The 26,881-nt window shown below is 50.2% G+C and overlaps 1 protein-coding gene across 4 annotated transcripts in view; it reads right to left on the bottom strand.

Moving 5' to 3' along the window:
• The window catches only part of PIWIL1 (piwi like RNA-mediated gene silencing 1), a 1,090,590-nt gene that overhangs the window by 706,835 nt on the left and 356,874 nt on the right, over positions 1 to 26,881 (bottom strand). For all 4 annotated transcript variants that reach the window (XM_063964616.1, XM_063964613.1, XM_063964615.1 and 1 more), the window contains exons 9-10: positions 15,619 to 15,730; positions 6,732 to 6,852 (exon numbers count right to left, since the gene is read on the bottom strand). In XM_063964616.1, coding sequence (XP_063820686.1) covers positions 6,732 to 6,852; positions 15,619 to 15,730 — 233 coding nt within the window. The remainder of the gene's footprint in view (positions 1 to 6,731; positions 6,853 to 15,618; positions 15,731 to 26,881) is intronic.

Raw genomic sequence — 26,881 nt, 5'->3', positions numbered from 1 at the left:
ATTGTGCATTCGGATGTCTCCAGGCCGCCGACCGGAGCATATCCAGCTTATCCGAAACTGGAAAAGTCGCTGAACTCCGAGGAACGTGAAGTGTCTAGTTCTGACTCCTTTACCTGCAGCATAAGACAAACTGCTGTACAAAGCGCCTCGATATCCTGAGATACTGGTTCATACTCCATAGAAAACCGACGTCATCAGCATCCTGGACATCTATCGCCTCCCCCAAGAGAGGTCCCTCATCCGCAGATTGGTGCAACAGTGAGGATAGCAACCTTCCATCTAGAAACCTGGGAAGGAGAAATGACGGACGGTGTCTCTGGTTAACAGACACCTTTCCTGCATAAGCTGAGCTGTTCCAACAGGAGTGCGTTGCAGCTGCGTTGAGGGCTAATTAAATGTCTCCACCGCACAATCCACACCGAATAGGGAATTCTCTGACTGTTACGTTTAGTTAAACGACAAGAGAAAAGGTGGGTTAAATAAGTGTAGCCCTACGTACTCTCTGTACTATATCGTGAGGTGACAGGCACGTTTCTGTTCAGATTTCCCCGCTATTAGCGTACCGAGCCACAGTGGCTATTCGTCTGACACATTCCCCAAATTACAAACAGTATTATTACGAAGTGAGACAAAGGAATAATAAAGGGAAGTCATTACCCGCCCTGTATGTACTGCTAATTTAGTAAGAACAGGTGAAAAACATGTTTCTTGAAAGCTCCGCTGGTTTCCCAATATGGCGGCCAGCTTGTGAGTAAAGCCGGGGGAAATTTAATGTGGCAAGGTGAAGATATGTGGGACGAGAACCCAGGTCTGTACCTGGATGTCCCTGTTATAATAAATTTCGGTGGAAGCTTGTATTGCTATTTTACTGTAAATATTCAGTGAGCGTAACAGGCCCTGATATAGAGCATTAGTGTGGGTTCTGACATTGTAAAAACTTCTGCGCTGTCTTGGAACCCTTTCCATCCCTGGCAGCACCTAGCACCTGTCACCCTCCCCCACACAAACACAGCAATAGGCAGAAGGGGGGGGAGGGAGGGGGGGGAACAGAGAAGTGCAATCACAGCAGCCCAATCAATCCTGCACTTTATAGTGCAGATTTAGCACACAACTTACCAGCTACAAATGTCTCACTGTGCCTCCGATTCCCTCCTTCTCCGTGCTGCAGCGTTGCAGAACGGTGCGGGAGTAAGCTCCGCCCCCCGTAATGGCGCCAGATTTAAACTTGCTAGACGCCCCGAGTATCCCCGCGCCGGCTCCGTGCGCGCTGAGCAGGGATCTGTGTGCCGCATGCCGCGGCCGAAGACCAGCAGGGAGGGGGGGGGGGGAGGGGCGGGCTGGCGGGTGGACCACTGGCTCTCTGTTCCGCTGTAAGTAAACCGAGGGCGCGAGTAAGCTCCGCCCCCCACTAGGCGCCCCGAGTATCCCCGCGCCGGCTATGTGCGCGCTGAGCAGGGATCTGTGTGCCGCATGCCGCGGCCGGAGACCAGCAGGGAGGGGGGGGGGCGGCGCTGGCGGGTGGACTACTGGCTCTCTGTTCCGCTGTAAGGAAACCGAGAGCGGGAGTAAGCTCCGCCCCCCGTAATGGCACCAGATTTAAACTTGCTCAGCGCCCCGAGTTTCCCCGCGCCGGCTCTGTGAGCAGTGCTGAGCGGGGATCTATGTGCAGGGGGAGCGAGCCGCAGCCGGAGACCAGAGCGGACAGCGGGGGACCACTGGTTCTCTGTGTCGAGAGCGGGAGTAAGCTCCGCCCCCACCCCCAATGGCGCCTGATTTAAACTTGTTAGGCGTCCTATGTATCCCCCCGCCGGCTCTGTGAGCCACGCTGAGCGGAGGGAGTGAGCGGGGAGCGCGATGTCGCCGGAAACTAGAGCTGGGTCAGAGTGGGTTCTGAACCAGGTCGCTGTGTAAATTATTCAAATTTGAATATGGGTCTATCCCTGTTACAGGGCATCAGTCCACTAAGCCCTGAGGACTTTAGATCAAAGTAAAGTTTCTACTCACCGCTGCTGCTGTATGTTTGATGGAGTGGCCCCGACACACGACGCACGCAGCGGTGTCCGGCCACTTATACTCACCGCTGCCGTGCTGCCAGTATCTTCTGCCGACGGAGCGGCCCCGACACGCGCCGCACGCAGCGGTGTCCGGCCACTCTCCGGAGAGCTCTGTCTCCTTCAGCCGGGGCCCATCCCGAGCCGCACGCAGCTGCGATGGGACCCCGCTGGCAGCTCCCGCGGTGCAGACTGGCAGTGGCAGAGCTGCCAGTCTGTGCATGCAAGTAAGAAAAATAAAATAATTAAAAAAAAAAAAAAATCTTCAGAGAAGTCCCAAGAGTGAACCAGCTCCCTTGGGCACTAAAATAAGACTGGCTTGGAGGGGGGAAATAGTAGGGGAGGAACTTGTCACATGGTTTTGAATTTAAAGTGCCAGCTCCCAGTCTGCCTACTATATCCCCATTGTACACTCCAGTGGCCCCTAGTGGATGAAGGAGAAAAAGGGGTTTTATGTTTGGGGAGAAAAAGCAGACAGTGTTTTGTTCCCCCATCAGATGAATTGAATGAAGTGTGTGAAGAAGCGTGGGTTTCCCCCGATTAGAAACTAGTAATTTCTAAAAAGTTACTGATGGCGTACCCTTTCCCGCCAGAGGATAGGTCACGTTGGGAGATATCCCCTAGGGTGGATAAGGCGCTCACACGTTTGTCAAAAAAAGGTGGCACTGCCGTCTCAGGATACGGCCACCTTGAAGGAGCCTGCTGATAGAAAGCAGGAGGAAATCCTGAAGTCTGTGTAGTGCTGCAGCTGCTTGGTCTGATACCCTGTCAGATAATAGTGTAACCCTCGACAGGGATACTATTTTGCTAACCATAGAGCATATTAAAGACGTCGTCTTATATATGAGGGATGCACAGAGGGATATTTGCCGGCTGGCATCCAGAATGAATGCAATGTCCATTTCTGCCAGGAGGGTATTATGGACCCGGCAGTGGACAGGTGATGCTGATTCTAAAAGGCACATGGAGATTCTGCCTTATAACGGTGAGGAATTGTTTGGGGATGGTCTCTCGGACCTCGTATCCACAGCAACAGCTGGGAAGTCCAAATTTTTACCTCAGGTTCCCTCACAGCCTAAGAAAGCACCGTATTATCAGGTACAGTCCTTTCGGCCTCAGAAAAGCAAGCGGGTCAAAGGCGCTTCCTTTCTGCCAGAGGCAAGAGAAGAAGGAAAAAGGCTGCACCAGACAGCCAGTTCCCAGGATCAAAAATCATCCCCCGCTTCCTCTAAGTCCACCGCATGACGCTGGGGCTCCACAGGCTGAGCCAGGTGCGGTGGGGACGCGTCTCCGGAACTTCAGCGACCAGCGGGCTCGCTCACAGATGGATCCCTGGGTTCTGCAAGTAGTATCACAGGGATACAAGCTGGAGTTCGAGGCGACTCCCCCTCGCCGTTACCTCAAATCAGCCTTGCCTGCTGCCCTCAGAGAAAGGGAGGTAGTACTGGCAGCAATTCACAAGCTGTATCTTCAGCAGGTGATAATCAAGGTACCCCTCCTTCAACAGGGACGGGGTTACTATTCCACAATGTTGGGGTACCAAAACCAGACGGTTCGGTGAGACCCATTCTAAATTTAAAATCCTTGAACATTTATATAAAAAAGTTCAAGTTCAAAGTACCTCAAGGGTGTGGTACTGGACTGTCATTACCAATTCCAGACGCTGCCGTCTGGTCTGTCCACGGCACCGTGGGTATTTACCAAGGTAATGGCCGACATGATGATGCTCCTCCGAAAGAAGGGAGTCATGATTATTCCGTACTTGGACGATCTCCTTATAAAGGCGAGGTCCAAAGAGCAGTTGCTAGTCGGCGTGGCACTATCTCAGGAAGTGCTGCATCAGCACGGCTGGATTCTGAATATCCCAAAGTCGCAGCTGATTCCTGCGACGCGTCTGCTGTTCTTGGGCATGATTCTGGACACAGAACAGAAGAAGAAATTTCTCCCGGAGGAGAAGGCCCAGGACTTATCTCTGGTCAGGGTCCTCCTGAAACCAAAGCAGGTGTTGGTGCATCACTGCACGCGAGTCCTGGGAAAGATGGTAGCTTCTTACGAAGCAAGTCCCTTCGGCAGATTCCATGCAAGGATCTTCCAGTGGGATCTGTTGGACAAGTGGTCCGGATCGCATCTCCAGATGCATCGGTTAATCACCCTGTCCCCGAGGGCCAGGGTGTATCTGCTGTGGTGGCTGCAGAGTGCTCATCTGCTCGAAGGCCGCAGATTCGGCATACAGGACTGGGTCCTGGTGACCACGGATGCAAGCCTCCGAGGTTGGGGGGCAGTCACCCAGGGAAGAAACTTCCAAGGACAATGGTCAAGTCAGGAAACTTCCCTACACTTAAATTTTCTGGAACTAAGGGACATTTACAACGCCCTGAGTCAAGCAGAACCCCTGCTTCAAAACCAACCGGTTCTGATTCAGTCAGACAACATCACAGCGGTCGCCCATGTAAACCGCCAGGGCGGCACAAGAAGCAGGGTGGCAATGGCAGAAGCCACAAGGATTCTTTGATGGCGGAGAATCACGTGATAGCACTGTCAGCAGTGTTCATTCCGGGAGTGGACAACTGGGAAGCAGATTTCCTCAGCAGGCACGACCTCCACCCGGGAGAGTGGGGACTTCATCATGAAGTCTTCCAGCTGATTGTGAACCGTTGGGAACGGCCACAGGTGGACATGATGGCGTCCCGCCTCAACAAAAAGCTAAAAAGATATTGCGCCAGGTCAAGGGACCCTCAGGCGATAGCTGTGGACGCTCTAGTGACACCGTGGGTGTACCAGTCGATTTATGTGTTCCCTCCTCTTCCTCTCATACCCAAGGTACTGAGAATAATAAGAAGGAGAGGAGTAAGAACTATACTCATTGTTCCGGATTGTCCATGAAGAGCTTGGTACCCAGAACTTCAAGAAATGATCTCAAAGGACCCATGGCCTCTGCCGCTCAGACAGGACCTGCTACTGCAGGGGCCCTGTCTGTTCCAAGACTTACCGCGGCTGCGTTTGACGGCATGGCGGTTGAACACTGGATCCTAAAGGAAAAGGGCATTCCGGAGTAAGTCATTCCTACGCTGATTAAAGCTAGGAAGGATGTGACCGCAAAACATTATCACCGCATATGGCGGAAATATGTTGCTTGGTGTGAGGCCTGGAAGGCCCCAACGGAGGAATTTCAGCTCGGTCGATTTCTGCACTTCCTACAGTCAGGGGTGACTATGGGCCTCAAATTGGGTTCCATTAAGGTACAGATTTAGGCTCTGTCGATTTTCTTCCAAAACGAACTGGCTTCACTGCCTGAAGTTCAGACTTTTGTTAAAGGAGTGCTGCATATTCAGCCCCCTTTTGTGCCTCCAGTGGCACCTTGGGATCTCAACGTGGTGTTGGATTTCCTAAAGTCGCATTGGTTGAGCCACTTAAAACCGTGGAGCAAAAATATTTCACGCGGAAAGTGGTCAAGCTGTTGGCCTTGGCTTCGGCCAGGCGTGTATCAGAATTGGCGGCTTTGTCATGTAAAAGCCCTTATTTGATTTTTCATATGGATAGGGCGGAATTGAGGACTCGTTCACAATTTCTTCCTAAGGTGGTATCAGCGTTTCATTTGAACCAACCTATTGTGGTGCCTGCGGCTACCCGGGACTTGGAGGATTCCAAGTTGCTGGACGTAGTCAGGGCCCTGAAAATCTATGTTTCCAGGATGGCTAGAGTCAGGAAAACTGACTCGCTATTTATCCTGTATGCACCCAACAAGCTGGGTGCTCCTGCTTCAAAGCAGACTATTGCTCGCTGGATCTATAGCACGATTCAACTTGCACTTTCTGCGGCTGGACTGCCGCATCCTAAATCAGTAAAAGCCCATTCCACGAGGAAGGTGGGCTCTTCTTGGGCGGCTGCCCGAGGGGTCTCGGCTTTACAGCTTTGCCGAGCTGCTACTTGGTCGGGTTCAAACACATTTGCAAAATTCTACAAGTTTGATACCCTGGCTGAGGAGGACCTTGAGTTTGCTCATTCGGTGCTGCAGAGTCATCCGCACTCTCCCGCCCGTTTGGGAGCTTTGGTATAATCCCCATGGTCCTTACGGAGTTCCCAGCATCCACTAGGACGTCAGAGAAAATAAGAATTTACTCACCGGTAATTCTATTTCTCGTAGTCCGTAGTGGATGCTGGGCGCCCATCCCAAGTGCGGATTGTCTGCAATACTTGTATATAGTTATTGCCTAACTAAAGGGTTATTGTTATGAGCCATCTTTTCGTGAGGCTCAGTTGTTATTCATACTGTTAACTGGGTATAGTATCACGAGTTGTACGGTGTGATTGGTGTGGCTGGTATGAGTCTTACCCGGGATTCCAAATCCTTTCCTTATTGTGTCAGCTCTTCCGGGCACAGTTTCCCTAACTGAGGTCTGGAGGAGGGGCATAGAGGGAGGAGCCAGTGCACACCAGATAGTACCTAATCTTTCTTTTAGAGTGCCCAGTCTCCTGCGGAGCCCGCTATTCCCCATGGTCCTTACGGAGTTCCCAGCATCCACTACGGACTACGAGAAATAGAATTACCGGTGAGTAAATTCTTATTATCTGCCCCACCTGCAGTGTACATGGTTTTTCAATTAGCCAATAAATTAACTGCTGCGATCAGATCTGAATTACCCCCTAAAAGCAAAACTACATTCAAAACATGTCATATACCTGTTAAACTGCAAAATTCCGGAATCAACAAAACGGGTCCAGATGGTAATCCTGCTTTTACCTTCTTGGGATTGTGGATAATAGCAGGCTGCTTTAAGTCCGTGATTGGTTTGTTATATTGCTATTATATACATAAACAAAAGTTAAGAAAATTTAATACAAGTATAAAAATTAATACAAAAATATTTAAAGAAAAACAATGTCAATTACATTCGACTTTTTATTTAAGCACTGAAGATTTAATTCAGTACCATTTGGTTAGGCCTAAAGGTTTATTTTAAAACTAATTCAAGTTATGGAAAGACATGCTGTCACCAATTACAGTACTTCACCTAAGCTGGAACCTAATCGCTGTAGCAAAAGAGTCACTTCCAGGAAAACGAGTTTTATGGTAAGAACTTACCTTTGTTAAAACTCTTTCTGCGAGGTACACTGGGCTCCACAAGGAATGGACAATGGGGTGTAGAGTAGGATCTTGATCCGAGGCACCAACAGGCTCAAAGCTTTGACTGTTCCCAGAATGCACAGCGCCGCTTCCTATATCATCCCGCCTTCCAGCACAGGAGCAGCCCAATGCAGTAGCAGGAAAAGAGACTACAACGTTAGTAGCCACATACACCACACTCTCACAACAGGAGAAGTATCAGCGGCTAATGCCATGCCAACCCAAAAGAAGCTAAGTGCGTCAGGGTGGGCGCCTTGTGGAGCCCAGTGTACCTCGCAGAAAGAGTTTTAACAAAGGTAAGCTCTTACTATAAAACTTGTTTTCTGCTGCGGGGTACACTGGGCTCCACAAGGAATGGACAATTGGGATGTCCTAAAGCAGTTCCGTATGGGAGGAGACGCACTGTAGCGGGCACAAGAACCCGGCGTCCAAAGGAAGCACCCTGGGTAGCGGCAGTATCGAAGGCATAGAACCTTATGAACGTGTTCCTCGAGGACCACGTAGCCGCCTTGCACAATTGATCAAGGGTCGCACCACGTTGGGCCGCCCAAGAAGGTCCAACAGACCGAGTAGAATGGGCCCTAATGTGATCAGGAGCAGAGAGACCAGCCTTCACATAAGCGTGTGCAATCACCATTCTAATCCATCTGGCCAGAGTTTGCTTGTGAGCAGGCCAGCCCCGTTTGTGAAATCCAAACAAAACAAAGAGAGAATCAGATTTTCGAATAGAAGCAGTTCTCTTCACATAGATACGGAGAGCCCGTACCACATCCAAAGACCGCTCTTTGGGAGACAAATCAGGAGAGACAAAGGCCGGAACCACAATCTCCTGATTAAGGTGGAACGCAGAAACCACCTTAGGTAAATATCCAGAACGGGTCTTAAGAACCCGCCCGGTCACGGTGAAATATCAGATATGGGGAACTACAAGACAAGGCACCCAGATCCGACACTCTTCTAGCAGAGGCAATAGCCAGCAAGAACACCACCTTAAGGGAAAGCCAATTAAGGTCAGCTGAACCAAGAGGATCAAATGGAAACTCCTGCAACGCCTCCAAAACCACCGACAAGTCCCAAGAAGCCACAGGCGGGACATAGGGAGGTTGGATACGCAACACACCCTGAGTGAAAGTATGAACATCAGGTAAAGTCGCAATTTTTCTCTGAAACCACACCAAGGCAGAAATATGAACCTTGGGGGAGGCCAGACGCAGGCCTAAATCTAGGCCTTGCTGCAGAAAAGCCAAAAGTTTGGCTGTACTAAACTTGGAAGCGTCATAATTGTTAGATGCGCACCAAACAAAGTAGGAATGCCAGACCCTTTGATAAATCCGAGCAGAAGCCGGTTTCCGGGCCCGTAACATAGTTTTAATGACCTCTTCAGAAAAACCCTTAGCCCTCAAGACGGAAGCTTCAAGAGCCACACCGTCAAAGACAGCCGGGCTAGTTCCTGGTAGACACAGGGGCCCTGAACGAGGTGGTCTGGGCGTTGTGGAAGTAGAATTGGACGCTCTGACGATAGGCCTTGCAGGTCTGAGAACCAGTGCCGTCTGAGCCACGCTGGAGCTATGAGAAGCAGAATTCCTTTTTCTTGCTTGTACTTCCAAATTACCCTGTGCAGGAGTGACACCGGAGGGAACACGTACGGCAGCCGAAACCTCCACGGTACCGCCAGCGCATCCACGAATGCTGTTTGAGGATCCCTTGTCCTTGCTCCGAAGACCGGAACCTTGTGATTGTGTCGAGACGCCATCAGATCTACGTCTGGAAGGCCCCACCTTTCCACTAGGAGTTGAAATACTTCTGGATGGAGGTCCCACTCGCCGGCATGCACGTCATGACGACTGAGAAAGTCCGCTTCCCAATTCAGGACTCCCGGAATGAATATTGCCGATATGGCCGGTAGATAGCGTTCTGCCCACTGTAGAATCCGTGAGACTACCTTCATTGCTAGGCGGCTTCGACTGCCGCCCTTATGATTTATGTAAGCCACTGTGGTGGCGTTGTCCGACTGTACTTGAACAGGACGGTTCTGATTTAAATGCTGGGCTAGGTTCAAAGCATTGAATACCGCCTGCAACTCCAGAACATTGATCGAGAGGAGGGACTCCTCCTTGGTCCACCGCCCCTGAAGGAAGTGTTGCTCCAGCACCGTGCCCCAACCTCTTTAGACTAGCATCTGTCGTCAACAGGACCCAGTCAGATATCCAGAAGGGACGACCCCTGCGCAGTTGTTGGTCCCGGAGCCAGCAGAGCAGCGACAGACGGACCTCCAGAGTCAATGAAATCATTTGAGACCTGGTCCGGTGAGGCAGGTCGTCCCATTTAGCTAGAATCAGCCTCTGGAGAGGGCGAGAGTGAAATTGAGCGTACTCCACCATGTCGAATGCTGACACCATGAGGCCCAGCACCTGCATCGCCAAATGTATCGACACTTGCGGACGAGATAGGAAGCAACGAATCCTGTCCTGAAGTTTCAGGACTTTCTCCTGAGACAGGAACAACCGCTGGTTGTGAGTGTCCAATAGTGCTCCCAGATGCACCATGCTCTGAGCAGGGATCAGGGATGACTTCTTCCAGTTGATGAGCCACCCGTGGGCTTGTAGAAACCGGACCGTCATATCCAGAAGACGCAGGAGAAGATCTGGGGAATTTGCCAGGATTAACAAGTCGTCCAGATATGGGAGTATCCTGACCCCTTGACGGCGGAGTACCACTGTCAACACCGCCATAACTTTGGTGAAGACTCGCGGAGCCGTTGTTAAACCAAAAGGTAATGCCCGAAACTGGTAATGGACGTTGCCAATAGCAAACCTCAGGTATTGTTGATGTGATACTGCTATAGGTATATGCAGGTAAGCATCCTGTATATCCAGGGAGACCATGTAGTCCCCAGGTTCCAAGGCCAGAACTATAGAGCGTAGGGTTTGCATACGGAACTTGGAAATCTTCACAAACCTGTTCAATGCCTTCAGGTTGAGAATGGGCCGGGAGGACCCATTCGGTTTCGGGACTAGAAAAAGCGGAGAATAGTACCCCCTGCCCCTCTGAACAAGAGGCACCTGCACCAGGAGGGTCTGTACCACCGAATGCAGAGTGTCTGCCTTTGTCTGGTCCACCGGGACGTCTGTCTGTCAAAATCGATGAGGGGGTCGGTTTTTTACGACTTCCCGTACCCAGGCATCTGAAGTGGTCTTCAACTATTCCTGGGTATACCCTTGAAGCCGGCCCCCCACCCTGGGATCCCCCAGGGGGAGGCCCGCCCCGTCATGCGGCAGGCTTATCGGTCTCGGCTGCTGGCTGACGGGCAGCCCAGGCTCTTTTGGGCTTCGGCTTACCAGGCTTGGAAGTGCGGGCCTGCTTATGGTACGCCTGACCTTTTGCTTTACCTGAAGGACGAAAGGACGTACCTTTAACCTTCGACACAGAAGGAGCGGTATTAGACAGACAGGCAGTTTTTGCAGTAGCCAAGTCAGCCACTATCTTATTTAAGTCCTCCCCAAACAGATTATCTCCCTTGAAAGGGAGTACCTCCAGGGTTTTTCTAGAGTCCAGATCCACAGACCAGGATTTCAGCCACAATATCCGGCGAGCCAGGACTGATGTAGTAGAGGCCTTGGCTGCTAGGATACCGGCATCAGAAGCCGCATCTTTAATATATCGAGAAGCTGTGACAATATATGACAAGCATTGTCTAGCATGGTCAGAGGAGATTTAAGCTTCTAACTCCAAGGCCCACGCTTCAATAGCCTCTGCAGCCCATGTAGCTGCAATAGTGGGCCTTTGTGCAGCACCCGTGAGGGTGTAAATCGCTTTCAGACAACCCTCCACACGTTTATCCGTAGGCTCTTTTAGAGACGTGACGGTAGTGACAGGTAGAGCTGAGGAAACCACCATCCTCGCCACATGCGAGTCCACTGGAGGAGGCGTTTCACAAATTTTAGACAGCTCTGGCGCGAGGGGATAGCGAGCCAGCATCTTCTTTTGAGGAACAAACTTCGTACCCGGGATTTCCCAGGGTTCCTGACGTACATCCACTAGGTGGTCCGAGTGAGGTAAAACTTGTTTAACCACCTTCTGACGCTTGAACCTATATGGTTCGCTTGAACCTATATGGTTTCTTAGGAGGGACGGATGGCTCAGGATCATCCGTAATCTGCAGAATTAACTTAATAGCCTCCAAAAGATCAGGAACATCCACATGTGAACTACGCTCCCCATCAGCTGTATCTGAGTCAGAACCTGAGGGGTCAGTATATGGGCAGTCTTCATCAGACGAGGTGTCAGTCACAGCATTTGATTGTGAGGAGATAAGCGCTCGCTTAGAGGACCTCTTGGACTTAGGCAAGCATTGGTCAGACTTTTTAGTAGTCAAGGACTGGTTCAACTTCTTTAATTGAGCAGATAAATCGTCCGCCCACGGCGGGTTAGCTGCAGGGACCACATACGGTTGTACCGGCATTGGGGGTCCCATAGGGGGTGTCAGTTTATGAACTAGCGTATGCAGAAGCGTGGAAAAAGCGTCCCACAGTGGGTCATTATTTGCACCCGTTGCCACAGTCCCACTGGAGGGCAAGGAGCCCCCAGAACCAGAGCCCAAAGCTGCTATATTCTCCTGCGGCTTCAGCAACACCGGCAGTGTGTTCAGCCCCAGAACCGTTACCCTCAGAAGCAGACATGATATAAACTTGCAGTATCAGGTAACAGTACAATTATCAGCAGCACTATACCTCTAAACCCAAACCCCTGCGCAGTGTAGTCAGCACCAGCAGAGATAAAGGAGAGATATGGTGACTAAATCACAGAGAAAAATACGTAATACAGTATATCTTTGTGAAAATCCTATATTAGATAACACCTGACGCACCAAGCCCCCTCAGGTTATAGAATATAGGGATAGCAGGTTGAGTGAAAGACGGAAGTGGATCAGCGGAAGTGGAGGGAAGACATCCACTGACAAAATACCCACTGGGTCACTAGCGCATCCACTGCTATTGCTTGAGGGTCTCTCGACCTGAAACAATATTTCTGAAGCTTCTTTTTGCGACGAGATGCCATCATGTCTACTTGAGGAATTCCCCAAAGACTTGTCACCTCTGCGATGACTTCTTGGTGGAGGCCCCACTCTCCTGGATAGAGACCGTGTCTGCTGAGGAAGTCTGCTTCCCAGTTGTCTACTCCCGGAATGAAAATTGCCGACAGAGCCGTTACATGTCTTTCTGCGCAGAGGAGGATCTTTGTCACCTCTGCCATCGCCGCTCTGCTTTTCGTTCCGCCCTGCCTGTTTATGTACGCGACTGCTGTTACATGTCCGACTGGATCTGCACGGGGTGATATTGAAGAAGATGTATAGCTTGTTGAAGGCCGTTGTAAAAGGCTCTCAATTCCAGCACATTTATGTGAAGGCAGGTTTACTGACTTGACCATTTTCCTTGGAAGCTTTCCCCCTGAGTGACAGCTCCCCAGCCTCAGAGACTTGCATCCGTGGTTACCAGTACCCAGTCCTGAATCCAGAACCTGCGTCCCTCTAGTAGGTGCGAGCTGTGTAGCCACCACAGGAGCGAAATCCTGGCTTTTGACGACAGGACTATCTTTCGGTGCATGTGTAGGTGGGATCCCGACCACTTGTCCAACAGGTCCCACTGGAATACTATGTATGGCCTCGTAGGCCGCCACCATTTTCCCCAACAACCGAATGCACTGATGGATTGACACACTTGATGGTTTCAATATCTGTTTTATTATTTTCTGGATTTCCAGAGCCTTTTCCACCGGAAGAAATACTCTCTGAACTTCTGTGTCCAGAATCATCCCGAGAAAAGACAATCTTGTCGTCGGTTCCAACTGTGACTTTGGAAAATTTATGGCCCAACTGTGTTGTCGAGTGTGGGCAGGGAGAGTGTGATGTTCTGTAGCAACTGCTCCCTGGATCACTCCTTTATGAGGGGATCATCCAGATAAGGAATTATATTGACTCCGTTTTGACAAAGGAGGACCATCATCTCCGCCATCACCTTGGTGAATACCCTCGGCGCCGTGGAGAGACCGAAAGGCAACGTCTGGAACTGGTAAAGGCAATCCTGAACCGCGAATCTCAGATAAGCCTGGTGAAGAGGATAAATGGGAACATGCAGGTAAGCATCCTTTATGTCTACGGACACCATGTAATCCCCCTCCTCCAGACTGGAAATCACTGCCCTGAGTGATTCCATCTTGAACTTGAACTGTTTTAAGTAGAGATTCAGATTTTTTAGGTTTAGGATCGGTCTGACCGAGCCGTCCGGCTTCGGAATTACAAAGAGGCTTGAATAAAACCCCTCCCCTTGTTGTGACAAAGGTACCAGGACTACGACCTGATCCTGACATAATTTTTGAATTGCCGCTGTTACTGCCTCTCGTTCTGGAAGAGAAGCTGGCAAGGTCAATTTGAAAAATCGGCATAGGGGAACGTCTTGAAACTCCAGCTTGTACCCCCCTGGGATACTATCTGCAAAACCCAGGGGTCCAGGTCAGACTGAACCCAACCTTGGCTGAACAGTCAGACGTGCCCCCACCCGAGCGGCCTCCCGCAAGGAAGCCCCAGCGTCATGATGTAGATTTGGCATAAGTAGGGGTTGACTTCTGCTCCTGGGATCCTGAAGTCGTGGAGGACTTCTTTCCCTTCACCCTTCCCCTACCTGCAAAGAAGGGAAAACCTTTGGCCTTTTTGTATTTATTGGGCCGAAAGGACTGCATGTGAGAGTGATATGTCTTTTTTGCTGGTGCAGGAGCAGAAGGCAAAAAAGTAAACTTACCTGCAGTAGCCGCTGAGACTAACGCATCCAGTCCATCACCAAATAAGGCCTCACCTTTATGCGGGAGAGCCTCCATATTCTTTTTGGAATTTGCATGCGTGTTCCACTGACGAATCCACAACGCCCGCCGAGCTGATATTGCCATGGTAGCGGCTGTTGAACCCAAGAGTCCAATATCTTTCATCGCCTGTAACATGTGTACGGCAGCATCTTTGATATTCCCTAACTTAAGGAGTATCTATCTTTATCAATCGTTTCAATTTCTGATGACAAGTTTTCGGGCCATTTTTCAATAGCGCGACTCACCGACGCGCAAGCAATTGTGGGCCTGAGAAGCGTACCACTGGCAACATAAATGGATTTTAATGTAGTCTCCATTTTGCGGTCTGCCGACTCCTTTCGTGAAGCCTTCCCAGTTGCAGGGAGAATTACTTTCTTTGTCAACCTGGACAGTGCACTGTCTAACACCAGGTGTGACTCCCACTTTTTCCTGTCCTCTGTAGGGAAAGGATAAGCCATCTGAATCCTCTTGGGAATACAAAATTTATTTTCGTGATTCACCCACACCCCTTCAAAGAGAGTATTAAGTTCGTGGGAAGGAGGAAAAGTAACCTTAGATTTCTTTTCTTTAAAGAAATAGGCCTTCTCCTGAGGTACTGGAGTGGATTCAGAAACCTCCAGAACTTCTCTTATAGCCACAATCATATATTGTATATTTTTTGCCAATTTATGATCTATTTCCCTGGAGTCACTATCGTCGACACAGGAATCAGTGTCCGTGTGGGTATCAGTATTTACAATATTTGCAAACTGTCTCTTATGTGACCCAGAGGAGTCGCCTGCGGGTGGAAGAACAGAACCCTGAAAAATCACATCTTCCACAAACTTTCTCCAGCATTCTGCATGAGATTCAGACTTATCTAACCTCCTATTGATATGATGCATACTATCACGTATTTCTTTCACCCATGCAGGCTCTTGGTGTGCCGGTAGCGCCACCACATTACAAGTCTGTGTCCCTAAAATGGCTTCCTCCGGGGAAGAACTCCCTGCCTCTGACATGTCTTACACACGTGCACAACACACACACAGACACACTGGAACTTATAGGGGACAGACCCACAGTAAAATCTGTCAGAGGGACACAGTTTAGGAGCAGCCAGTTCACAACCCCAGCGCTAGTATAAAATGCCTGTTAACACAAAATGCCCACTGACATGCAGCGCTGTTTTACACAGTAAACACACTTGTAAAGCACCAAATTCGCTTGTGCCCCCCCTTGTTTTGCACCGATACTTGTAGTCAGAAGTTGAGGAGGACCATCGATGTCTCTGCAGCCTAAGGAGAGAGAAAGAATGGCGCTGAGCAGTGTGCTGGCTGCCTGAGGAAGAAGCCCCGCCCCCGCAATGGCGCGTTTTTACCTCAGAGTGTTTTTATAATATTTATACTGGTGGGTGTACGGCTGTGCCTGGGCATCTTATGAGCCCTTTTAGCCAGTTTATATAGGTATTTTGCTGCCCAGGGCCTGTTGTTGCCTCGGATCAAGATCCTACTCTACACCCCAATGTCATTCCCTGTGGAGCCCAGTGTACCCCGCAGCAGAAATATTTGATAAATTCTGCATTTGAAAAGAAATTGAAAATCATACTGATCTGTAGTAGTCCATGAAGCTGATTTCACTGCCGTCTGATTTCTTAAATGTTTGCTCTGGAGTAAAATCCCAGTTGATATCGTCAATGCGGTAGGTACGATTATTGTACCTATAATTAAATAGAAAAATAAGAATTTACTCACCGGTAAATCTATTTCTCGTAGTCCGTAGTGGATGCTGGGTACTCCGTAAGGACCATGGGGAATAGACGGGCTCCGCAGGAGACTGGGCACTCTCAAAAGAAAGATTAGGTACTATATCTGGTGTGCACTGGCTCCTCCCTCTATGCCCCTCCTCCAGACCTCAGTTAGGGAAACTGTGCCCGGAAGAGCTGACATTACTAGGAAAGGATTTGGAATCCAGGGTAAGACTCATACCAGCCCCACCAATCACACCGTACAACTTGTGATAACTATACCCAGTTAACAGTATGAACAACAACTGAGCCTCATTCAACAGATGGCTCATAACAATAACCCTATACTTAAGCAATAACTATATACATGTATTGCAGAAAGTCCGCACTTGGGACGGGCTCCCAGCATCCACTACGGACTACGAGAAATAGAATTACCGGTGAGTAAATTCTTATTTTCTCTGACGTCCTAGTGGATGCTGGGTACTCCGTAAGGACCATGGGGATTATACCAAAGCTCCCAAACGGGCGGGAGAGTGCGGATGACTCTGCAGCACCGAATGAGCAAACTCAAGGTCCTCCTCAGCCAGGGTATCAAACTTGTAGAATTTTGCAAAAGTGTTTGATCCCGACCAAGTAGCAGCTCGGCAAAGTTGTAAAGCCGAGACCCCTCGGGCAGCCGCCCAAGAAGAGTCCACCTTCCTCGTGGAATGGGCTTTTACTGATTTAGGATGCGGCAGTCCAGCCGCAGAATGTGCAAGTTGAATCGTGCTACAGATCCAGCGAGCAATAGTCTGCTTTGAAGCAGGAGCACCCAGCTTGTTGGGTGCATGCAGGATAAACAGCGAGTCAGTTTTTCTGACTCTAGCCGTCCTGGAAACATAGATTTTCAGGGCCCGGACTACGTCCAGCAACTTAGAATCCTCCAAGTCCCGAGTAGCCGCAGGCACCACAATAGGTTGGTTCAAATGAAACGCTGATACCACCTTTGGGAGAAATTGGGGACGAGTCCTCAATTCTGCCCTGTCCATATGGAAAATCAGATATGGGCTTTTACAGGACAAAGCCGCCAATTCTGACACACGCCTAGCTGAGGCCAAGGCCAACAGCATGACTACCTTCCACGTGAGATACTTCAACTCCACGATCTGAAGTGGCTCAAACCAATGTGATTTTAGGAAATCCAACACAACGTTGAGATCCCAAGGTGCCACTGGAGGCACAAAAGGGGGCTGAATATGCAGCACTCCCTTAACAAACGTCTGAACTTCAGGCAGTGAAGCCAGTTATTTTTGAAAGAAAATAGACAGGGCCGAAATCTGGACTTTAATGGATCCCAATTTTAGGCCCATAGTCACTCCTGACTGTAGGAAGTGCAGAAATCGACCCAGCTGAAATTCCTCTGTTGGGGCCTTCCTGGCCTCACACCAAGCAACTTATTTTCGCCATATGCGGTGATAATGTTTGGCTGTCACATCCTTCCTAGCTTTTATCAGCGTAGGAATGACTTCATCTGGAATGCCCTTTTCCATTAGGATCCGGCGTTCAACCGCCATGCCGTCAAACGCAGCCGCGGTAAGTCTTGGAACAGACAGGGCCCCTGCTGTAGCAGGTCCTGTCGGAGCGGCAGAGGCCAAGGGTCCTCTGAGATCATTTCTTTTAGTTCCGGGTACCAAGTTCTTCTTGGCCAATCCGGAACAATGAGTATAGTTCTTACTCCTCTCTTTGCTATTATCCTCAGTACCTTTGGTATGAGAGGAAGAGGAGGGAACACATAAACCGACTGGTACACCCACGGTGTCACTAGAGCGTCCACAGCTATCGCCTGAGGGTCCCTTGACCTGGCGCAATATCTTTTTAGCTTCTTGTTGAGGCGGGACGCCATCATGTCCACCTGTGGCCTTTCCCAACGATTTACAATCAGCTTGAAGACATGGGCGACCGCCGTGATGTTGTCTGACTGAATCAGCACCGGTTGGTTTTGAAGCAGGGGTTCTGCTTGACTCAGGGCATTGTAAATGGCCCTTAGTTCCAGAATATTTATGTGTAGGGAAGTCTCCTGACTTGACCACTGTCCTTGGAAGTTTCTTCCCTGAGTGACTGCCCCCCAACCTCGGAGGCTTGCATCCGTGGTCACCAGGACCCAGTCCTGAATGCCGAATCTGCGGCCCTCGAGAAGATGAGCACTCTGCAGCCACCACAGCAGAGACACCCTGGCCCTCGGGGACAGGGTGATCAACCGATGCATCTGACCACTTGTCTAACAGATCTCACTGAAAGATCCTTGCATGGAACCTGCCGTAGGGAATTGCTTCGTAAGAAGCTACCATCTTTCCCAGGACTCGCGTGCAGTGATGCACCGACACCTGTTTTGGTTTCAGGAGGTCCCTGACCAAAGATGACAATTCCTGGGCCTTCTCCTCCGGGAGAAACACCTTCTTCTGTTCTGTGTCCAGAATCATGCCCAAGAACAGCAGACGCGTCGTAGGAATCAGCTGCGACTTTGGGATATTCAGAATCCAGCCGTGCTGTTGTAGCACTTCCCGAGATAGTGCTACTCCGACTAACAACTGCTCCTTGGACCTTGCCTTTATAAGGAGATCGTCCAAGTACGGGATAACTATAACTCCCTTCTTTCGAAGGAGTATCATCATTTCGGCCATTACCTTGGTAAATACCCTCGGTGCCGTGGACAGACCAAACGGCAACGTCTGGAATTGGTAATGACAGTCCTGTGCCACAAACCTGAGGTACTCCTGGTGAGGTGGGTAAATGGGGACATGTAGGTAAGCATCCTTGATGTCCAGTGACACCATAAAATCCCCCTCTTCCAGGCTTGCAATAACCGCCCTGAGCGATTCCATTTTGAACTTGAACTTCCTTATATAAGTGTTCAAGGATTTCAAATTTAGAATGGGTCTCACCGAACCGTCTGGTTTCGGTACCACAAACATTGTGTAATAGTAACCCCGTACCTGTTGAAGGAGGGGAACTTTGATAATCACCTGCTGAAGGTACAGCTTGTGAATTGCTGCCAGTACTACCTCCCTTTCCTTGGGAGCAGCTGGCAAGGCTGATTTGAGGTAACGGCGAGGGGGAGACGCCTCGAACTCCAGCTTGTATCCCTGAGATACCACTTGTAGAACCCAGAGATCCACCTGTGAGCGAACCCACTGGTCGCTGAAGTTCCGGAGACGCGCCCCCACCACACCTGGCTCCACCTGTGGAGCCCCAGCGTCATGCGGTGGACTTAGTGGAAGCAGAGGAGGATTTTTGTTCCTGGGAACTGGCTGCCTGGTGCAGCTTTTTCCCTCTACCCCTGCCTCTGGGCAGAAAGGACGCGCCTCTGACCCGCTTGCCTTTCTGAGGCCGAAAGGACTGTACTTGATAATACGGTGCTTTCTTAGGCTGTGAGGGAACCGGAGGTAAAAAAGTTGACTTCCCAGCTGTTGCTGTGGATACGAGGTCCGAGAGACCGTCCCCAAACAATTCCTCACCCTTATAAGGCAAAACCTCCATGTGCCTTTTAGAATCAGCATCACCTGTCCACTGCCGAGTCCATAATACTCTCCTGGCAGAAATGGACATTGCATTAATTCTAGATGCCAGCCGGCAAATGTCCCTCTGTGCATCCCTCATATATAAGACGACGTCTTTAATATGCTCTTATGGTTAGCAAAATAGTATCCCTGTCAAGGGAATCAATGTGATCTGACAGGGTATCAGACCAAGCAGCTGCAGCACTACACATCCATGCTGAAGCAATTGCAGGTCTCAGTATAGTACCTGAGTGTGTATACACAGACTTCAGAATAGCCTCCTGCTTTCTATCTGCAGGCTACTTTAAGGCGGCCGTATCCTGAGACGGCAGTGCCACCTTTTTTGATAAGCGTGTGAGCGCCTTGTCCACCCTAGGGGAAGTTTCCCAACGTAACCTGTCCGTTGGCGGGAAAGGGTACGCCATTAGTAACCTCTTAGAAATCACTAATTTCTTATCTGGGGAACACCACGCTTCATCACACAATTCATTTAACTCATCAGATGGGGGAAAAGTCACTGGCTGCTTTTTCTCCGCAAACATAATACCCTTTTTAGTGGTAACCGAGTTAATGTCAGAAATGTGCAACACATTTTTCATTGCCGTAATCATGCGTCGGATGGCCCTTGTGGACTGTACATTTGTCTCATCCTCGTCTACACTGGAGTCAGACTCCGTGTCGACATCTGTGTCTGCCATCTGAGGTAGCGGGCGTTTTTGAGCCCCTGATGGCCTCTGAGAAGCCTGGGCAGGCGTGGGCTGAGATGCCGGCTGTCCCAAAGCTGTTACGTCATCGAACCTTTTATGCAAGGAGTTGACACTGTCGGTTAATACCTTCCACATATCCATCCACTCTGGTGTCGGCCCCGCAGGGGGCGACATCACACTTATCGGCTCTTGCTCCGCCTCCACGTAAGCGTCCTCATCAAACATGTCGACACAGCCGTACCGACACACCGCACACACACAGGGAATGCTCTGACTGAGGACAGGACCCCACAAAGTCCTTTGGGGAGACAGAGAGAGAGTATGCCAGCACACACCAGAGCGCTATATAACAGAGGGATTTACACTTACACAAAGTGAATTTTCCCCCAATAGCTGCTTATATCACCTTTTGCGCCTAAATTTATGTGACCCCCCTCTCTTTTTTACCCTTCTTGTAGTGTATACTGCAGGGGAGTGCCTGGGGAGCGTCCTTCCAGCGGAGCTGTGACGAGAAAATGGTGCCGGTGTGCTGAGGGAGATAGCCCCGCCCCCTCCGCGGCGGGCTTCTCCCGCTTTTTTAATAATGTTAATGGCGGGGGATTAGGCACATATACAGTTTATAACTGTGTTATGTGCACATTTGCCAAAAGGTATACTTATTGCCCACCCACCCCCGCGCCCTGCACCCACCAGTGACCGGAGCGTGTGATGTGCTGTGGGAGCAATGGCGCACAGCTGCAGTGCTGTGCGCTACCTTATTGAAGACAGGAGTCTTCAGCCGCCGATTTTCTCCTGTTCTTCCGTCTTCTGGCTCTGCAAGGGGGACGGTGGCGGGGCTCCGGGAACGGACGATCGAGGTCGGGCCCTGTGTTTGATCCCTCTGGAGCTAATGGTGTCCAGTAGCCTTAGAAGCACAAGCTAGCTGCAAGCAGGTAGGTTTGCTTCTCTCCCCTCAGTCCCTCGTAGCAGTGAGTCTGTTGCCAGCAGATCTCACTGAAAATAAAAAACCTAACAAATACTTTCTTTTCTAGTAAGCTCAGGAGAGCCCACTAGGTGCATCCAGCTATGGCCGGGCACAGATTCTAACTGAGGTCTGGAGGAGGGGTATAGAGGGAGGAGCCAGTGCACACCAGATATAGTACCTAATCTTTCTTTTAAGAGTGCCCAGTCTCCTGCGGAGCCCGTCTATTCCCCATGGTCCTTACGGAGTACCCAGCATCCACTAGGACGTCACAGAAATTGCATTATATAGTTAGAAGTGTACTAAAAGTAATTAAGAACTGCAAAATTCATGTCAACAAAATAGAATAAGCAATTGTGGGTGTGTGTGTTTGTGTGTAAATCAGGATTTTGGTACATACCGATAAATCCCTTTCTCCGATTCCACAGGGGACACTGCAGCACAGTTACAATGGGGATATAGTAAGCAGTAACTGGGAGCTGGCACTTTAAAACTCTAACATTGTGGCTAGCTCCTCCCCTACTATGTCCCCCTTCCAAGCCAGTCTACGTAAAACTGTGCCCGAGGAGAGCTGGAATAGACAAACATCAAAGTAGAGGAGGTTAACAAAGCCATGTATACCAGGATAATGCGAAGAAAACTGGAAACGTCTCAGAAAAAAGGTTAACCTGAACAAAACAAGCAGTCACATAGTGACCTGCAAAACGTTAAGTGAAAAAGAAGGAAACAGCGCTGGGTGGGCGTCCAGTGTCCCCTGTGGAATCGGAGAAAGGGATTTATCGGTAAGTACCAAAATCCTGATTCCTCCTTCATCCACTAGGGGACACTGGAGCGCAGTTACAATGGGGACATCTCAGAGCACCCAAGACGGGAGGGAGAGCGCTGAGAGTCCTGTAAAACCGCTCGGCCAAACTGCGATGCAGAGGCCGCACAACTGTCAAACTTGTAAAATTTGACAAACGTATGTCGGCCCGACCAAGTAGCCGCACGACAAAGTAGTCATAGAGACACCGCGGGCAGCCGCCCACGAGGGCTCCACAGAGCGCATAGAGTAATAGAAATAGAATCCGGAGGTTCCAGAGAAGCTGCAAAAGAAGCCTGTCTGATGGTCATCCGAATCCATCGGGACAAAGTCTGCTTAGAAGCCGGCCAACCACTGCGGGCAGCATCGTATAGAACAAATAAGGAGAAAGACTTCCGAATAGCCGAAGTCCTATACACATAGATCTTGAGCGACCTGACAACGTCCAACGATCTCGAATCCGGAGAGTCCACCGAGAGGGCCGGAACCACAAGTGGCTGATTGATATGAAAATCAGACACCACCTTAGGTAGAAAAGACATGCGAGTACGAGCTCGGCCCTATCCGCATGAAACACCAGGTAAGGAGGTTGACAAAAGAGAGCCCCAAGTTCCGATACTCGTCTGGCCGAAGCCAGAGCCAGGAGAAGGACCACCTTCCAGGTGAGATATTTAATCTCCACAGACTCCAGAGGCTCAAACAACGATTGAGGTCCCATGGTGTTGTCGGAAGGCGAAAGGGAGGCTGTATTCGTAGAACCCCCTGAAAGAAAGTCTGAACTTCCGGCAGCAAGGCTAATTTATTCTGGAAGAAAACCGAAAGAGCAGAGACCTGCACCTTTAATTAACTCAGTCTTAATCCTGCCGAGAAACCAGCCTGCAAAAAACTGAGAAGGCAGGCCAAGCGTAAAACTGAAGGAGAAAACTCTTGACGTTCACACCAGGCCACATAAGCCTTCCAAATGCGGTAGTAGTGAGACGATGTGACTGACTTTGTAGCCCGAAGCATAGTAGGTATAACAATACGAGGAATCCCCGTACTTTTCAAGATGGCCTTCTCAACAGCCACGCCGTCAAACGTAGACTGCGAAAGTCTGGATAACAAAAAGGACCCTGTTGTAGCAGTTCGTCCCGTAGGAGCCAAGGCTCCACTAATGACAACAGGTGTAGGGTGGAGTAACAAGCCCTGCGCGGCCAATCTGGAGCCTCCAGGAGGACCACTGCGTCTTCTCTCTTTATGCATTGCAGAACCCGAAACAACAAAGGGAAAGGAGGGAAGAGGTAAATGAACCGGAAATTCCAAGGAGCCGTGTCGATCGAGAGTAATACAGAGGCAGTTGATGGTTCAGGCGAGACGCCATGAGGACGATCTGTGGTTTTCCCCTCCAGCAGAACAGCTGACATAACACATGGGGATGGCCACTCTCCCGGGTGCATGTCCTGTCGGCTGAGATAATCAGCTTCCCAATTGTCCACTCCTGGAATGAATATCGCCGACAAGGACAGAGCATACTCCTCCGCCCAGAGAAGGATGTTGGTGACCTCCCTCATCGCCGCACGGCTGGAAGTGCCGCCCTGACGGTTGATGTACGCCACCGTTGTGGCGTTGTCGGACTGAACTCTAACTACTCGACCGCGCAGCAGGTGATGCGCCTGAAGTAGGGCGTTGTATACCGCCCGTAGTTCGAGAATGTTTATGGGGAGAGCGGATTCGTGAATCGATCAGCTCCCCTGAAACTGATGTTCGAGGGTCACTGTCCCCCAGCCTCGCAGACTTGCGTACATGGTGAGAAGAGTCCAATCCCAAACGCCGAACCGCCTTCCTTCCAACAGATGCGTCGACTGGAGCCACCAGAGAAGCGACGACCGTGCCTTTGGAGACAGTGTCACCCGCTGATGAAGGAATAGATGAGATCCTGACCACTGATGTAGAAGCCACAGCTGGAACGGTCGAGAGTGGAAGAGACCGTATGGAAGAGCTTTGAACGGAGCTACCATCTTTCCCAGAAGGCGAATGCACAGATACACTGACACCCGATGTTGTCGAAGTACCGACCTCACCAGCGTCTGAAGAGAGAGGATCTTGTCCTGAGGAAGGAAAACCTTCTGACGGACCGTGTTGAGAATCATCCCCAAAAACAGCAACCGTTGTGAGGGGCACAAGTGAGACTTCGGGAAGTTAAGGATCCACCCGTACCAAATCAGAAGGTCCTGTGTTATCCGGATAATCTGAAGTGACAGGTCTGCAGAGTGTGCCTTTATTAGCAGATCGTCCAGATAGGGGACAATCGTCACACCCTGCTTCCGAAGCAGGGCCATCATGACCGTCATGACCTTTGTGAACACTCTGGGAGCAGAAGAGAGACCGAATGGAAGGGCCTAGAACTGGAAATGAGTGTCCTGTATCGCGAACCAGAGAAAAGCCTGATGAGGAGGCCAAATGGGAACATGTAACTATGCATCCTTGATGTCTAAGGACGCCAGAAACTCGTTTTGCTCCAAACCCGCAATAACAGACTGGAGGTACTCCATCTTGAACTTGAATACACTCAAATACGGATTGAGATCCTTCAAGTTCGGGATTGGCCAGACCGAGCCGTCCGGCTTCGGTACGAGAAACAGGCTTGAGTAATAGCCCCGTTTCCGATGGTGAGAGGTAACAGGGATCAGTACCTTTGCGGATAGAAGCTTCTGGACCGCTGCCTACTAGGCAACTCTTCTGTTGTAGGAAACTGGTAAACCCGTGGGGAAGAAATGCAGAGGCGGTCGGCCTTGAAAAATAAGATTTTACTTACCGATAAATCTATTTCTCGTAGTCCGTAGTGGATGCTGGGACTCCGTCAGGACCATGGGGATTAGCGGCTCCGCAGGAGACAGGGCACAAAAATAAAAGCTTTAGGACTAGGTGGTGTGCACTGGCTCCTCCCCCTATGACCCTCCTCCAAGCCTCAGTTAGGATACTGTGCCCGGACGAGCGTACACAATAAGGAAGGATTTTGAATCCCGGGTAAGACTCATACCAGCCACACCAATCACACCGTACAACCTGTGATCTGAACCCAGTTAACAGTATGACAAACGTAGGAGCCTCTGAACAGACGGCTCACAACAATAACAACCCGATTTTTTTGTAACAATAACTATGTACAAGTATTGCAGACAATCCGCACTTGGGATGGGCGCCCAGCATCCACTACGGACTACGAGAAATAGATTTATCGGTAAGTAAAATCTTATTTTCTCTGACGTCCTAGTGGATGCTGGGACTCCGTCAGGACCATGGGGATTATACCAAAGCTCCCAAACGGGCGGGAGAGTGCGGATGACTCTGCAGCACCGAATGAGAGAACTCCAGGTCCTCTTTAGCCAGGGTATCAAATTTGTAGAATTTTACAAACGTGTTCTCCCCCGACCACGTAGCTGCTCGGCAGAGTTGTAATGCCGAGACCCCTCGGGCAGCCGCCCAAGATGAGCCCACCTTCCTTGTGGAATGGGCCTTGTTAGATTTAGGCTGTGGCAGGCCTGCCACAGAATGTGCAAGTTGAATTGTGCTACAATTCCAACGAGCAATCGTCTGCTTAGAAGCAGGAGCACCCAGCTTGTTGGGTGCATACAGTATAAACAGCGAGTCAGATTTTCTGACTCCAGCCGTCCTTGAAATATATATTTTCAATGCCCTGACAACGTCCAGCAACTTGGAATCCTCCAAATCGCTAGTAGCCGCAGGCACCACAATAGGCTGGTTCAGGTGAAACGCTGAAACCACCTTAGGCAGAAACTGAGGACGCGTCCGCAGTTCTGCCCTGTCCGAATGGAAAATTAGATATGGGCTTTTATACGATAAAGCCGCCAATTCTGACACTCTCCTGGCTGAAGCCAGGGCCAGTAGCATGGTTACTTTCCATGTAAGATATTTCAAATCCACCGATTTGAGTGGCTCAAACCAATGGGATTTGAGAAAATCCAAAACTACATTAAGATCCCACGGAGCCACTGGGGGCACAACCGGGGGCTGTATATGTAGTACTCCTTTTACAAAAGTCTGGACTTCAGGAACTGAAGCCAATTCTTTCTGGAAGAAAATCGACAGGGCCGAAATTTGAACCTTAATGGACCCTAATTTGAGGCCCATAGACAATCCTGTTTGCAGGAAATGTAGGAATCGACCCAGTTGAAATTCCTCCGTCGGGGCCTTCCTGGCCTCACACCACGCAACATATTTTCTCCAAATGCGGTGATAATGTTGTGCAGTCACCTCCTTCCTGGCTTTTACCAGGGTAGGGATGACCTCTTCCGGAATGCCTTTTTCCCTTAGAATTCGGCGTTCAACCGCCATGCCGTCAAACGCAGCCGCGATAAGTCTTGGAATAGACACGGTCCCTGCTGAAGCAGGTCCCGTCTTAGAGGTAGAGGCCACGGATCTTCCGTGAGCATCTCCTGAAGTTCCGGGTACCAAGTTCTTCTTGGCCAATCCGGAGCCACGAGTATCGTTCTTACTCCCCTTTGCCGTATAATTCTCAGTACTTTTGGTATGAGAGGCAGAGGAGGAAACACATACACTGACTGGAACACCCACGGTGTTACCAGAGCGTCCACAGCTATTGCCTGAGGGTCTCTTGACCTGGCGCAATACCTGTCCAGTTTTTTGTTGAGGCGGGACGCCATCATATCCACCTTTGGTTTTTCCCAACGGTTCACAATCATGTGGAAGACTTCTGGATGAAGTCCCCACTCTCCCGGGTGTAGATCGTGTCTGCTGAGGAAGTCCGCTTCCCAGTTGTCCACTCCCGGAATGAACACTGCTGACAGTGCTATCACATGATCTTCCGCCCAGCGAAGAATCCTTGCAGCTTCTGCCATTGCCCTCCTGCTTCTTGTGCCGCCCTGTCTGTTTACGTGGGCGACTGCCGTGATGTTGTCCGACTGGATCAACACCGGCTGACCCTGAAGCAGGGGTTTTGCCAGGCTTAGAGCATTGTAAATCGCTCTTAGCTCCAGTATATTTATGTGAAGAGACATCTCCAGGCTTGACCACACTCCCTGGAAGTTTCTTCCCTGTGTGACCGCTCCCCAGCCTCTCAGACTGGCATCCGTGGTCACCAGGACCCAGTCCTGT

This window comes from Pseudophryne corroboree, chromosome 1 (assembly GCF_028390025.1).
Source record: "Pseudophryne corroboree isolate aPseCor3 chromosome 1, aPseCor3.hap2, whole genome shotgun sequence".
Taxonomy (NCBI): domain Eukaryota; kingdom Metazoa; phylum Chordata; class Amphibia; order Anura; family Myobatrachidae; genus Pseudophryne; species Pseudophryne corroboree.
This window is presented reverse-complemented; position numbering and strand designations above follow the sequence as displayed.